Source organism: Primulina tabacum, chromosome 13, assembly GCF_025594145.1.
Source record: "Primulina tabacum isolate GXHZ01 chromosome 13, ASM2559414v2, whole genome shotgun sequence".
Lineage (NCBI taxonomy): Eukaryota > Viridiplantae > Streptophyta > Magnoliopsida > Lamiales > Gesneriaceae > Primulina > Primulina tabacum.
The window spans coordinates 2,763,027-2,777,812 of record NC_134562.1 but is presented as its reverse complement, the minus strand read 5'-3'; the positions used below and the strand labels follow the sequence as shown (position 1 = coordinate 2,777,812).

The window sequence follows — 14,786 nt, the reverse complement described above, 5'->3', positions numbered from 1 at the left end:
CCTAATTCAGAAATTATATGTCCTAAGAAAGCCACACTTTTTAACCAAAATTCACATTTCTTGAATTTGGCATATAGTTCTTTTTCTCGAATTGTCTGCAAAGTAAGACATAGATGTTACAGATGTTCTCTGTGCTCTTCCTCACTTGGTTAGTACACAAGAATATCATCTATGAAAACAACCACAAACTTGTCGAGATATGGTTTGAATACCCGATTCATTAGGTCCATGAATGCTGCAGGAGCATTTGTTAGGCCAAAAGGCATTACCGTGAATTCGTAATGTCCATATCTTGTCCTAAAAGCAGTTTTAGGAATGCCTTCCGCTTTGACCTTCAACTGATGGTAACCAGATCTCAGATCTAGTTTTGAGAAGACATTGGCTCCCTTTAACTGATCGAAAAGATCATCTATTCTTGGGAGTGGGTACTTATTCTTTATGGTGATCTTGTTCAGCTCCCGGTATTCAATACATAGCCTCATGCTTCCGTCCTTTTTCTTTACAAAAAGCATTGGGGCTCCCCACGGGGATGCACTAGGGCGAACCTGTTTCTTGTCTAGTAATTCCTGAAGTTGTTCCTTTAACTCCTTCAATTCAGCTGGAGCCATTCGGTATGGTGCCTTTGAGATTGGTTCAGCACCAGGGACCAAATTGATTTCAAATTCTATTTCCCTATTGGGTATCTCACCCGGTAACTCTTCGGGAAAAACATCTAGAAATTCTTGAACAATCAGTATATCTTCCATCTTTGGAATTTCTTCTCCCTTGACTTCATTGATCATTGCCAGATAAATCTCTTCTCCTCCTTTTATGGCCTTCCAAGCTTGTGAGGCAGATAACAGAGATTTCCTTTCTTTGGACTTCCGGTGGTATATGAATTCCTCCTTAGTTGAAGTATGAAGTCTAATATCTTTCTTTTGACAGTCTACTATGGCATGGTTTTTAGCTAACCAGTCCATTCCAAGAATGATTTCAAACTCAACCATATTGAGTTGAATCAATTCCGCTTTGAAAGTTTGATTGTTGATACAAATTTTACAGTTTCGATACACTTTGTGTCACTCAATTATTTTACTCGTTAGTGTTGCCACTCTTAAGGGTTCACTAAGAGTATCATGTTCAAGTTTAAGCTTCTTAGCAAATCTTCTAGACACAAATGAATGTGTGGCACCACAATCAAAAAAAGTATATGCAGGTATGCCATGGAGTAGTATAGTACCTGCTACCACCTCGTTGGTGTTATCAGCTTCCTCTTGGGTGATTGCATACACCCTAGCATTGGTCTTGTTCTCATTTTGCTTTCTGGGTCCCGCCCATTTTTCTTTGTTCTCCGGACATTCTTTAATTCGATGATCCACCTGACCACACTTAAAACATGCACCTGACTTTCGATAGCATTCCCCATTATGATACTATTTACAGGTGTCGCACCACTTCCCTTCCCTGATGCCAGTATTACCAGAACTTCTTTGGGAAGGCCCACCTGAATAATTTGGTTTCTTAAACTTGGGACCATTCTGAGTAGGTTGGTTGACCATTGGTCTTTTGTTCTTGTTCTCTTCCTCGCGTCGCTTTATATCAGTTTATGCGCTCATTGCAGCGCCCATCAAATCCGCAAAGCGTTTGGCTTGAATACTACCAATGCCGACTGAATTCGACTGTTGAGTCCCTTCTTGAATCGATGCATTTTTAACGTTTCATCTGACATGATCGTTGGGACATATGTTCCCAGATCGTTGAACCGTGAAGTGTATTCCATCACCGACATGTCCGGAGCCTGTTTGAAGTTTTCGAATTCACCCAACTTCTGTAGTCGAAATTCAGCGGGATAGTATTGTTTCAAAAATTCTCTCTTAAAAATCTGCCATGTGATCTCTTCCACTTCTGCCAAATATGGCAACACAGTTTCCCACCATTTCTTAGCTCGGTATTCCAAAAACGGTGTTACAACCTCCACTCTCAGTTCTTCAGGTATCTCCAGTAAATGTAGTTGTGTTTCGACGTTCTTGAGCCAGTTGTGGCTGACTTCTGGGTCCGGGTTCCCATCGAAAGTTGGAACTCGATTCCTTCTCAGAGATTCGTAATGGTACTTAATCCCACGCGGTTGCGGTTTAGGTGGTGGTTGGATGGCGTTAGCCAATGGGTTCACGAATCCTTGTAACATTGCAACTACGATAGTAGCTATTGCCATCATATCCTCTTGACTGAGATTCACTCTGGGTGGTGGTGGATTTTTGTTTTGGTTGGCACCACGGGGGTTACGGTTGTTTCGGGGTGGTCTGCCTGCCATTTCCTATAAACATGTATTTTATTAATTTGTTTGCCACAATATTTAATCAAAGAAATAATTTCATTAAATTGTAAAAATTTTCATACAGCCAAATATTTTTCAAAACAAATGATTAATCAAATATTTATAGATACAATCGAAGCCTATTCTAGAACTCTCTCTCCCTACTCGTCTATTACTTCTCCATCCCCTACTGCTTCATTAATTTCTGCCTCCACAGGGTTCTTTTCCAATTGTTCTATGAGTTCTTCCATATTGACCATCTCATTTTGTAGGTGCTCAATGTAATTTTGCAGTTGTGTGTTGTGGTGATCGAGATTGTTTACTTGATCATGTAGTTCTTGTATTTTTTATTGCCTCACTTTTTCATCGATTTCTTGCTCTTCAATCCGCTCTTGAAGACGACGTTGGGTTTTGAGAAGACTATTTTCCCGAATTTCGAGCGTAAAAATCCTATCCTGCGCTTTCTTCAACTCTTGCTTGGTGATCTCGTGCTGACGCTCTGACTCTAGATGATAAGCCGCGTAACATCTAACGTCTTTGCGTAGTTTCTTCTCTTCCACTCTGGCCTCACGAAGATCCTCCATCATGCACACGTTATTTCCGTCCAACTGATAGTTATCTCTCTCAAGTTTATCATTCTTTTCTTTCAGTGTTTTAATTTCTGACTCCTTTTCCTGAAGTTGTTTCTGAAGTTCATTTATAATGCTTTGAAAGTCCATGTTGGTTTCCTATAAAAACATTTAAATAAGATACTCATCCATTCTTAAATATGCAATAAGATAATAGAAAGTTTCAAAATAGTTTGGTACACATATTATTTTCTTAGTCACAAGTTTACTTCAATCCAGATTCTTTATTATAATGCTAATCTAATCGAACATCTCTCCGCCGTCGCTGTCGCTGGCACTGTCGTCTCCGGCCACCTCCATTGGTGCTACCTCCTCTTCCTCCATGTTCTCTATCACCAAATGTAGGTAGTTATTCTGATCCTGAAGTCTGTCCATAGTGCCGTGGAGCTTCGAAATGTACCGATCCTGCCTGGCGTTGTACTCCTCCTGGCGCTTACGGGCCTGAGCAGCACGTCCTCGCTCTATCTTCACTCTCTCCAATAAATCCCTGTTGAGTGAAGCTAAGAGCGCGATGCGAGCTGAATCAGTCGGTATATGTAGAAGTTGGCTCTCAGCCAAATCCAGATGGTGAGTAAGTTGCTGTACGTCGGTCTCCAGTATGTGCCTAATTTCACTAAGCTCCTATTTTTCCAGTTTCTCCCTAGCCAGTTGCGCCTTCAGAGTCGCAATCTCCCTAGCTTGATTATCTATGGTAAGCTGACGCATACGAAGAGCAGCCTGAGCGCGAGTACGTGGAGAAGCCATTTCCTAGGATAAAAATCGAAAGCAAAGCATCAGAATCGTATAAAGGATAGAAAGGCACAAATAGTAGAAATAAAGTTGTTGTGGAAAATTTTCAATATTCAGAGTTTGTGGAATGATCGAAGGGATAGATTTTTGAAGTCTATTCGAAATTTAGGAAATAGATGAAAGTTAGACTTCAAGAACGGATGAAAGTTGGATTCAAATTGGGATACACTAGGCTTTTGCCAAAATTTGACTTCGCCAAATTTTGTCTATCAAAATCCCAGCGGGATTATGAACCTGGCTCTGATACCACTTAATTGTCACGCCCCGAGTCCGAAGCTTCGGTGACATCCGGCATTGTTTAACAATTATATTGCAAACAATAAAGCCTCGTATCAAATCAAACCAGTCTTTTTTATAAATAAAGTATTGTCTTACAATGACAATGAAATAAAATACATCAGAGTTGCGAAATGCGGAAAACTTAAACAAAAGGGATAACTTGATTCTTGCTCTTGATCATCGATCACCAACCCCAGAAAGCTTCCTGCTCCTCCTCATTTATTTGTTCTTCATTTTTATCTGAAATTGTAAGGGGGTGAGTGTTTTTGGGAAAACACTCAGCAAGTGGGGGTCAATCGGATCCAAAAATACATATAAAACTTAATTCTTTAAAACAGTTCTTTACCAATCTTTCAAATCTTATTACCTTTAACTTATCATATCGAAATGAACAAATATGAGACAGATAATTCAGAACGAATCAGATTTTTCAGTACGGTTCAGAAACAGATCAGATTATAACCAACAGAACACTGTTACTCATCTCATTTCCATGGTCAAATTATCCCCAATATGTTACTCCTCTAAGGGGTGAGGCCAGAACTCGGTTTTATACCCACCGGTGGGGGCAAGACAGAAATGGTTTTATACCCACCATTGGGGGCCAAACAAAAATGGTTTTATACCCACCATTGGGGGCCAGACAGAATCACAATTCTCGTCCCATTTCAAATTGACTCGTAACAGTGTAACAAAGAGTTCAGAGGTAACAGACAGAACTTATCAGATTTCTCAGAGTTCAGACTTATAGACATGTACAGCGGAATCAAAAGAATTTAAAGCATAGCAAGAAAACATGATCGATCGAATTTTTAAACGGAGCAAACCAATATTTTCGAAAAAGACATACCAACATGCATGTCATGTTATCTATATCAAGGTTTAAAAATAGAAAGAAGATACGTAAAACAAAAGCCCACTTACAGATTTCTTGTACCAAGCTTCCTCTTGAAATTTCGACAGCACTTCGGCGCAACTTTAACAAACACTGTCTTCTGTCGGGCAGCACTTCAACACGGAAAAGCAACTCTGGACTGCACGAAATTCTTTCCTCCTTCTTCTTTGACTTCGGTCGAGATTTGTGAGGGGTGAGGGGAACCGAAATTTTAGTGTCTTTCTTGGAGCACTTTTTCCTTCCCTTTGATGTGGTATTTATAGGCCAAAGATAGCCCCTTCACCTAGCCCCTTGGCCGAAATCTTGGGGTCCAAGATTAGCCATGAATGTAGTCCAAACTCCCATGCATTCCTCAAGTCCAAGGCTAACCTTAATTGTGGTTCAAAATCTCATGCACTCTTCAAGAGTCACCTTGATCTTCTATAGGGTCATTTCTTGCATCATTAATGTGTCTTAGTCCTTTAGCTCCGCCCTTAGCTCCTTCATGGTTTTACTCAAAGGTTATTTCTTGCATACTTAATTTGTCCAAACCTTAGCTCAACTTACAGCTCCCTTTTTGGTCCTGTTAGGACAACTTGGTTGAGCTGCTTTGAGCTGACAGATCGTGTTCTTGAGCTGGGGTTTTACTCCTCCCGTGACAATACTTTGATGGATGCGATCACTTGTAGCTTGGCCTCCTGCTGAGCTCATTCCCGAGCTTTGAAGTTGCTTTCTCGAGTTAAATTTAATTAAAATCTAAGTTAATATTCAAGTTATTTAGTTGGAAAAAACAGTTTTGAGCTTAGTTTTAGTAAAATTTCAAGTTCGTATTACTTACTTGATTTGCTTCGGATCGTAAAATCTCGGGTTCTCACAGGAACATCTAAGACAACATACATCGGGATAAATGATTTAACAGACAATTATCTTAAGTGAATAGATTAAGACACAAATAATTATGCACAAGTGTACACACTTGTATGGTGCCTCAGGGCAAAGATTCACTAAAAAATATAATCAGTGTACACACCAAAAGAACACTAGTAAATAACAAAAAAGTAACTCCCTTAGTACAGTGAGGGATCAAAGTGCATCCTAAATTTCTTTCAACAAAAATAACCATACAACTACGGATGCAAACTCTGTGAAACCGAAATCTTGTTCAATGAACAATTCTTAAACAACACCTTGATTAGGTGTTGCGTTTGAGAGCCTCCAATACTCCACATTTGCACAGCGAGGCTCGATCACTTTAAATAAAAATATCATATCTAGAGTTATTATAAATCTAATCATTAATAAAATTAATCTAAAAAGTTAAAACTCATATAGTCGAATATTTACTTGAGTATTTTAATGCGTAATATTATCAAAATGAAAAATAATTAAGAAATAAATTATGTCTTGCATGCCGAGACATATTTCTTTCAATGATAGTCATTAATCTTTGGGATGTGGATCCTCATCTAACAATTTGAGGGGTTCGCAATTGATCATCTTGTATAAAAAATGTACATCAACACATGTTGTGTTTTACTCTCACAGCTGAGCACCACATGTTGTGTTTATCCTCACAGCAGAGGATTCAAATCGTAGTTTGACTCGAGATTTTTTTTAATATCTGACTACCTACCATCTGATAAATTATCTCGTTTCATGTCCAGTAATTATTTTGCCAAATGATGTTATACTGTACTTTTTAAAGCCAAAGGTAATCTGGTTTCTGAGATTTTGTTAAGTTTTATTTTTGTTTGTTTGCATTGTCTCTGATTTTTATGATGCAAAACTGTAGACTTGGAATAAATATGGAACAATGTTTATCACAGTTGCATTTATTTTTTAATAATCTTTCATTTATTCAATCAAAATCTTCAGATCAACATTCATGTGGCTCCATCCCAATGTATTGCTAAAACCTAAAGATGACTCGGAAAAGTCTGCAAACGAGATTACATTTTCGCCATCGAAACTTTTGAGTGAAAGAAAACTAGAGCTGTGAAGCATAGTCTTGAAACTATCACTTGAATCTGAATACTGAGCAAACAGAGCAACTTCATGACTGGTCTTAGTCTTGTTGCTGTAATTGTACACCGTCTCATCTTCCCAAGAATACAAGATGTCACCGTTTTTATAACCTTTGATCAGGCTAACTCCGTAAAATGGCAAAGCAGGACAAATCTCTGTGGCCAAGAAAATGAATTGCCTCGACCATGATTCTTTGACCCCGTATTCCTTCATCATCCAGAAAACAAATCCCACCTCATCATATAAGAAAGTACTTTCACAAATACACAAACAATCATCCAGAACGCGTAAAATATAGTCTCCCGGATACGATGTTATCTGTAGTGGAGATGGAGGAGAAAAGGGCTCGAATGATTCATCTTCAAGATCAAAGCAAGATATCAACATGGCGGATTTGGATGAATTACATACCAACCCATGTAGATTTCCATTTAGAAACACGCCGAAACACATATGAGCATGCTCAAATGGGGAGTTTTCCGGAATGCTTCTCCAAGAACCTGTCCCAAGCGTGTAGATCAGGTACTCATAGAATTCAGATCTGTAGTTTTCTCTCCTGTCGTGCTGCCATGCTTCAAGCACGCTCTTTTGGAGTATATAAACGACCTTGTATTGGCCAGTTATGGAGCTTACACCAAATCCACAACAAGTAAAGTTAGCATACTCCACAACGCTTGGAAGTCTGGGAAGAGAGATGTACTCACGTGTGATCGGATTGCATACATAAATCACATCATCTGATTTGCTGCGCTGGTATCTCAAGCAGATCAAACCATGTACTGAACCTTGCGTCTGTATTTGGTAATATGCAGGGGAGCTAATTAATGCTCTGGGATCAAATTTCGTCACCTGATCACAGGGAAAACCGTATTGAAGTTGAGACAAGTCTTCATGTTCGACAACATTGCATCGGTATTCACTCCAAATTGGATCCATATGGAGGACAAGTAGCCCGGGGGTCGATGCAGAAAGATGGGATTTGGCAAACTCAGGAGTTGAGAGCAGCTCGTGCCATTGCTTGCAAACACATCTGCAGCTTACGATGGTTCGCGTTGGAAGCCTTGATAGGATACCGACGACGATTTCTGATGGTAGATCCATCAAGAATAAATCTGGTTTGTTCATTTTTGACAGGTTTGGTGTTGAAAACCTCTATTTGCTTAGGGTTACATCTGTGTCATATGCATATGTAGACCATAGGAAGTTGAAGTGGTCTCGAAGTTGAAGCTTTCTCTTGCTTGTGTTATTCTGATATTAGTATTATTATATATTTTGTTGAATGAAAACTTAGACTTGAACAACTCGAATTTAGTTTTTGAAAATGGTCAATTACTTGGTTGTTGGGTTTGAGAGACTTTGAAATGTAAATATTGTTTTGAATACAATGATTTATAATATATAATAAAATTTTAAATTGATTTAATTTCAGTTATTAATTATTTCATTTGTTTTTCTATGAGAATTTACTTTAATTATTATATTTCCATGTTCAATTATTAAATAATTACCAGAAGATTACGATATACGTCGTTGTAAAAAGGTCTGAAAAATTGAAACGAAACTTTAATTATTATATTATTTGTTTATCAAGAACCATCATTTCATATATTATTATATTTAGTATTCACTATTAGAATTATAATATATGTTTTGATTTCTCAACGTTAAATTTTTTGCTTATGACCGTATATGAGGTTTTACATTTATGAGTCGATATTATTTTCTACTTTCTGAAAATCTCGAATTAGATAGTAATGTTGATGGATATTGAAAATCAATTACATGCTTTCCTATCTCAATTGAAAATAGATGCATGGTATAAGTGGTATGGAACATATAGAAATTATTTAAGGTAAAAAATTGAAATAGAAGATTTCACATAATCATGCAAAAAATAAGAAAAAATGATGGATATCATGTAAGAAATTTTTTGAATTGTGACAGATCATATTCCACATCAAGTAAAAAAGGAGATACAATTAAGTTTGGATGAATGATGCAGGCATTGATTCATTTTTAGATTTTTGAGAAGCGCAAGCACATATCTTTTTCGACTCTCGTTCTTATGATCTTCTCATTGATGATATAAGAGCTTATATAAATACAAATATTTGAGGTTCTTAAACACACACATCATATAAGAATAAATATTGTATCATCTTTAGAGGGTTGAGTACTTAGAAGACTTCAAATCAAGATGAAAACAAAATACTTACAAATCAATATTCAGTGATCGGAGGTAATGTTGAATCTTCTTCTGCATATTTTTTTATCAAGTTCATTCAGTTTAGAAACATGATTTTCGATAAAAGTCTAACAGATCAATCAAGAATAACAAAGCACAACGTTGAGATTAAATATGATGAAAAGATAGTTATGTTACTAAGAAAAAGAAAAAATAACAATTAAGAAGATACAAAAAATATAAGAATTGAAAACATTGTATTCACTATTACACAATGGCTATATAATTCGTTTCACCATCGTTCTCCTTCAAAATATTGAATATGAAATCATCAGATAACAAATTGACCATAAATAATCTGCTTTTACGTGTGCAAAGCACGTTCTCTTTACTGGGAAAAAGAATGTAAACCAGAAGCGAGAAAGAAAAAGAGACATTCACTCAAAACATTCGGATAAACATTGCTTCGATTGTTCAAAATGAAACCACTATTAAGACATCGTGTTCTCGCATCCAAGACGCAGCATAAGTTTTAAAAATTTTGCGTCTCGACATTCAAGACATTGTTTGGACATCGTGTGTTTAAAATCATACATAGGGTGTTTAGAGTTATACCTTCGCGTATTAAACGCTGAACTCCAAACTATTCCGGTCTTTAAGTGGATATAGCATTTCTTGTAAATTCCTATGAACGACTCTTCACTCTTGATCGTCTAATTACGTCCACGATCAGAAGCTTTGTTCCTCGCTTGGATTGCATTATAAATCGCAAGCGATTTGTGCGTTAAGACTATAGCCTCCGAATTTCCAAAATCCGGAGACGATGTAGCGACAACAGTGCAACGTGGAAAAACTACAAAGTGGCTGAATTATTTTTCCCCGAAGTCTATGGGATGGCTGTGTGTTCCATGATTCATAATCATGGATTTTTTGCTAATTGATTCTTAATCAATCAGTAACCAATAATTATCGATTCTTAATCAATAATTAAGCAAATCCAATTTGTTTTTGGCCAAAATTTATTCCCACAACTTTCATGAAGTGGCCATGACTTTTATTCAAGGGAGGAAAGATTTTGTTGTGAGTTTTGTGTGCAAAAATTTGTGGTATGTATTATGAGTCCAAGTTATTATATATAGAGTGAGACTCCTAATTCCAATTAAGAGTCCATCTCCCACAAGAACTCTACATATATCATTATATTAAAACTCTCATATAATTAATATATAATGTATTTATTAACTTTTAATAATACATCATATAATAATACAATATACACATATTTTATATCACCATATAAAATATATACATTTATATGTACATCAAATTAAATAACCATTTTTTAATTTATAAATTAACTCTTGAATAATTTAATTTTAGACCCCTCTAGAAAATTTATGAGAACTTGTACATGTTAGTAGTCATCACTACTAGCACAATTATTTATTTAGTAAATTACGAATTTACTAATAAATGGTTCTGAACTCATTATAACCTCAATCGACGATCCGAGAGCCCCAATGTACCAAGGATACAAGACTAATTTATATAATGAAAATCAAAAATTTTGAATGTCAAAATTTTCACTTACCATATTAGGCAGCTGCCAGTTTTAGTGAACTCCTTCACAAAACAGGTAGTTCCACTCTCCTTCCTTATTTAGCAATCATGCTAACTTCCATTTCTTTCATCTTATTGAATCAGCTCATAAACTTTTTTATAAGCTTCATGTTTGATATTCATCAAACTATAGTCGCCAAATTTCAACTTCTTGAACTTTGACTTTCTCGACGTGAACACAGAATCCGATACTTGTGTGACCCTCAATAGTTCAGAGATACAGCTAGCCGTGGGTTCACATCTTCTTGCGATTCAGAATAACATTTATTCTTATTCGGGCCTACCCTAGTTAGCCCCATTCTTTTCATCAACTTCTTGATTAAGAATATCAGAACTCATTTCTGATTGCACTTATCGAATCATGGTAAGAACGTCTAGTAGCATCGCCCCATGATCTCCTATGTATCACTGATAGTGCCTGCAAGAACATTTAGTTATGGTTAGCGTACAGTGCGGTCCCTTCAACATATATATCCCGATCGAATATGCAATCATTGGTATATCGAGAGTTGCATATGAATTCGATAATGATGCGATTTATCTTTGAGTACTAATAGTGGCATGGTATGTGCAACTAGGAAAACACCTATCCCTAAAGTACATTTCTTGCTATGGCCAAAGACTCCTTGCACTATTAACTCATGAGATCACATATGATATCTTCACCCGTAGGCGAACGGTGAATCCCCGATTACAATGCATTTTCTCCTACGTATTTTGAAACTACACCCAACCTCGCCACATGATGACCCTCGATGGAGTCGATAAACGGATCAAAGTGCATGCTAGTACGTATAGCCTCTACATTGTCTCGGGTCAAAGGACTAATGGTGTAAAACCATAACTGTGAACTATTTCACTCGATAAGTGAGAACCACTTGGACAGTCCGATGGAAGGTTGTTCAGTGCATCATCATATGATCACCCATCCATGTGAATGGACATCTCCATGCCCTTGCCAATGAAACATGGCATTTACGTCACAGATGCTAGTCTCGAGCTCGAGCGATTTTTATCCTTGTTTTAGGCGGCTGATTCGACTAGGAAACTATTTAGAATATATGGTACACTTCCTAATGAGTTTCATGATCTTACGTTGCGACGCAGATCTCGTGGTACCTATTGTATATTTAAGAACTTTATCTATGCAACTTGCATGAGTATAAAGATAAAGTATAATGTCATAATCAAATAAAATCTTAAAATATTATTATAATAAAGATTGTTTTACATTAGAGTCAATAAAATCCTGAGTCACAAGTTGGCTTGCCAGACACATACTCTAACAATCACATCTTCCCCGTCAAGATTCTCGAGCGAAAGAAATCTTGAATTGTGAAGCATAGCAAACAAAACCACCTGAATCCAAATTATGCGCAAATATGTTAACTTCATGATCGGTTTTAGTCATTTTCCTATAATAGAACACCATCTATTTTCCAAGAAAAAAATATGTCGCCAATTTATAATTTCTGATAGGGTAAACGACATCGAATGGGAAAAGACTTAAGTGTTAGAATATGTGTTCAACAAACCAACTTATAGCTTGAGTTTTATTGACTCTTATCTAAAAATAATATTTATTTTAATGATATTTTATGGTTGTATCTAATTATGATGTTTACTTTATCTGTATACTCATGCAAGCTACATAAATAAAGTCCTTGAACATACAGTAGGTACCATGAGGTCAGTCTCTCAACGTAAGATCACATTAGGAAGCGTAGTGTAAATTTTAAACTGATTTCTAGTCGATTCAGCGGCCTAAAATAAGGATAAATGTCGTTCGAGCTTGAGCCTAGCATCTCTTGAAACGTCTCCTTATTCGTTTTCTTAAAATGTACTAGAACTTTTTTTTTTTAACCTCACTTAGCATCGGCCGAACCATAAAATATTTTCGACATTATTTTAAAAATAAAACAACCAACTATATATTTGAGAAATACAGCCCATACTATAATCTCTCAAAAACCTCTCACAACATAAATAAAAAGTCGTAAAATCTTTTAACATAACTTAAAATCATAAATCCAAAACTAGTGCGGAAAAACTAGCGTCGGTCCTCGGGATATGTGCACCTTCAGTCCATTCAGATCGACCATCAAGACCTCCATTAACATTATCATTATAATCACCTGCATCATACACACCTAGTGAGTCTAAAGACTCAAAACGTCATATTCTTGATAACGAGTAATATGTAATACAGTTAACATATAACAGTGAAAAATACTTGTACTTAAAATATCGTTTCATGAAGATGCATAAACTTAAACATTTTCGTAAACATTTTCATGATGCATAAAAACATTTTCATAAAAACGTTTTCATATAAACATAAACATATCACATAAACATATTCATATTCATATTCATATTCGTGTCCATATTCATATTCATGTTCATGTTCGTGTTTGTTGAATTCAGATCGTGATTGTGACTCGTATTCTTAATCGTATTGGGCGATTGATCCATCTAAAGAAAACCACAGTACTGGGCGGCGGGGACACCAGCAACACTCTCACCGGTCAACTGGGCCTTGGCCTACGTATTAACATATCATGGCATTGGAAATACGATCGTCGGGGCTCCCTCTGGGGCCTTTTCCCATAAATGGGCTCCCTCTAGGGCCTTCTCCCCTCACGACATCTCCAATCATATTCATCATATTCATATTCGTATCAACGGAAACACGATCGTCGGGCTCCCACTGGGACCATAACCCTCACGATATTTCCAACATATTGTAGTAGTCACAATCCCTTCACGTCCTTCAACATGTTATCATCACTTAATAGAAACATGCATATAATATCATTTTTATTTTGAAACCAAGCATGCAACATGTGTTTTAAATGTCCATATTTAAATCATAAAAATTATAGACATTTAAAAATCATCACTTAACATATTAAAAATCATAAACATCCATGAACATTTTTAAAATAAACATTTTTACATCATAAATGTTTAAAATAAACGTTTAAATCATAAACATTTAAAATAAACGTTTTCGCATATTATCATAAATCAATAAACATATCCTCTTAAAAATCCATAAACATTTAGAATTGACATATTAACGTATAAATATCCATAATCATTGAAAATAATCATATTAGCATATAAAATAGCATTTAGGACACTGCCATGACGTTTACTAATTTTATGTGTAAAAAGACCGTCTTATCCCTGGACGTAAAATTTCACGTTTTTGATATTATCTTAATTTAATTGACTCTATCATGTCCTAAATAATTATTTAAGCTTACATGAATTTTCTCATATTTTTATTTAGGATAAATCAAGGACTTTTAAATTAATCTTTAAATGTAACGTATTAATGCGTTTTAATCCCGAATTAAACCAAACCTTAATATAAAATTCCCAAATTTAAAACTTAGACTTTTAATAATTATTTAAGCTTAAATCTAATTTTTCATAATTTTATTAAGCTTAAAACTAGGCGTTTCAATTAACTCGTTAATTAGCGTTTCGTATGGCAATTAAATTCCGAATAAATCCAAAACTCGTTATTTTGAACCCAAATTTTAAACATAGCATTTTTAAGATTTATTCTACCCTTCCAACTCATGAGCCACCCCCGTGGACCTTGGATCAATTTTTCCTTCTTTAATTTTCGTTTTTGACCCTTCGACGAACGTACCGAGCCATCTCCTAATTTACTCGAGCCACGCCCGAGCCGCCTCGATCCAAAACCTAGCTAACCCATCTAGGGACCCTACTGTGCAATCCCAGCCCAAAAACCCTGGCCCTGGCCCGCTCAAACACCTTCTGCCCCTCAACCCAATTACATGCATGTGTACGTGTGATTGTGGCTTTGAACAAAAGAGTTCCTAACTAGTCTAGGACTCCTCCCAACCCTTAACCACCGACCCCTCATGAGCCTAACCCTCTCTGGACCATGCCCAGACCAAGCCCATACCAACCCAGCCACCAGAACTCCAAGCCCGAAGCACCTGAATCAGCTGGAAGCAACCTGCGCGCGCACAAGCTGCCCTCAAGGTGCATGCCTCTCTCACGTTTTCTGATGCTATGCCTCTAACCCTCGAGCCAACCCCTAAACCATCC

The 14,786-nt window shown here is 36.5% G+C and overlaps 1 protein-coding gene across 1 annotated transcript; it reads right to left on the bottom strand.

Moving 5' to 3' along the window:
* Positions 1 to 6,718: 6,718 nt before the first annotated feature.
* LOC142521782 (F-box/kelch-repeat protein At3g06240-like) lies at positions 6,719 to 8,020 on the bottom strand. Its single transcript, XM_075624970.1, has one exon. The coding sequence runs from the start codon at positions 8,012 to 8,014 to the stop codon at positions 6,719 to 6,721; it is 1,296 nt and encodes a 431-aa protein (XP_075481085.1). The 5' UTR covers positions 8,015 to 8,020.
* Between the last annotated feature and the right edge of the window lie 6,766 nt (positions 8,021 to 14,786).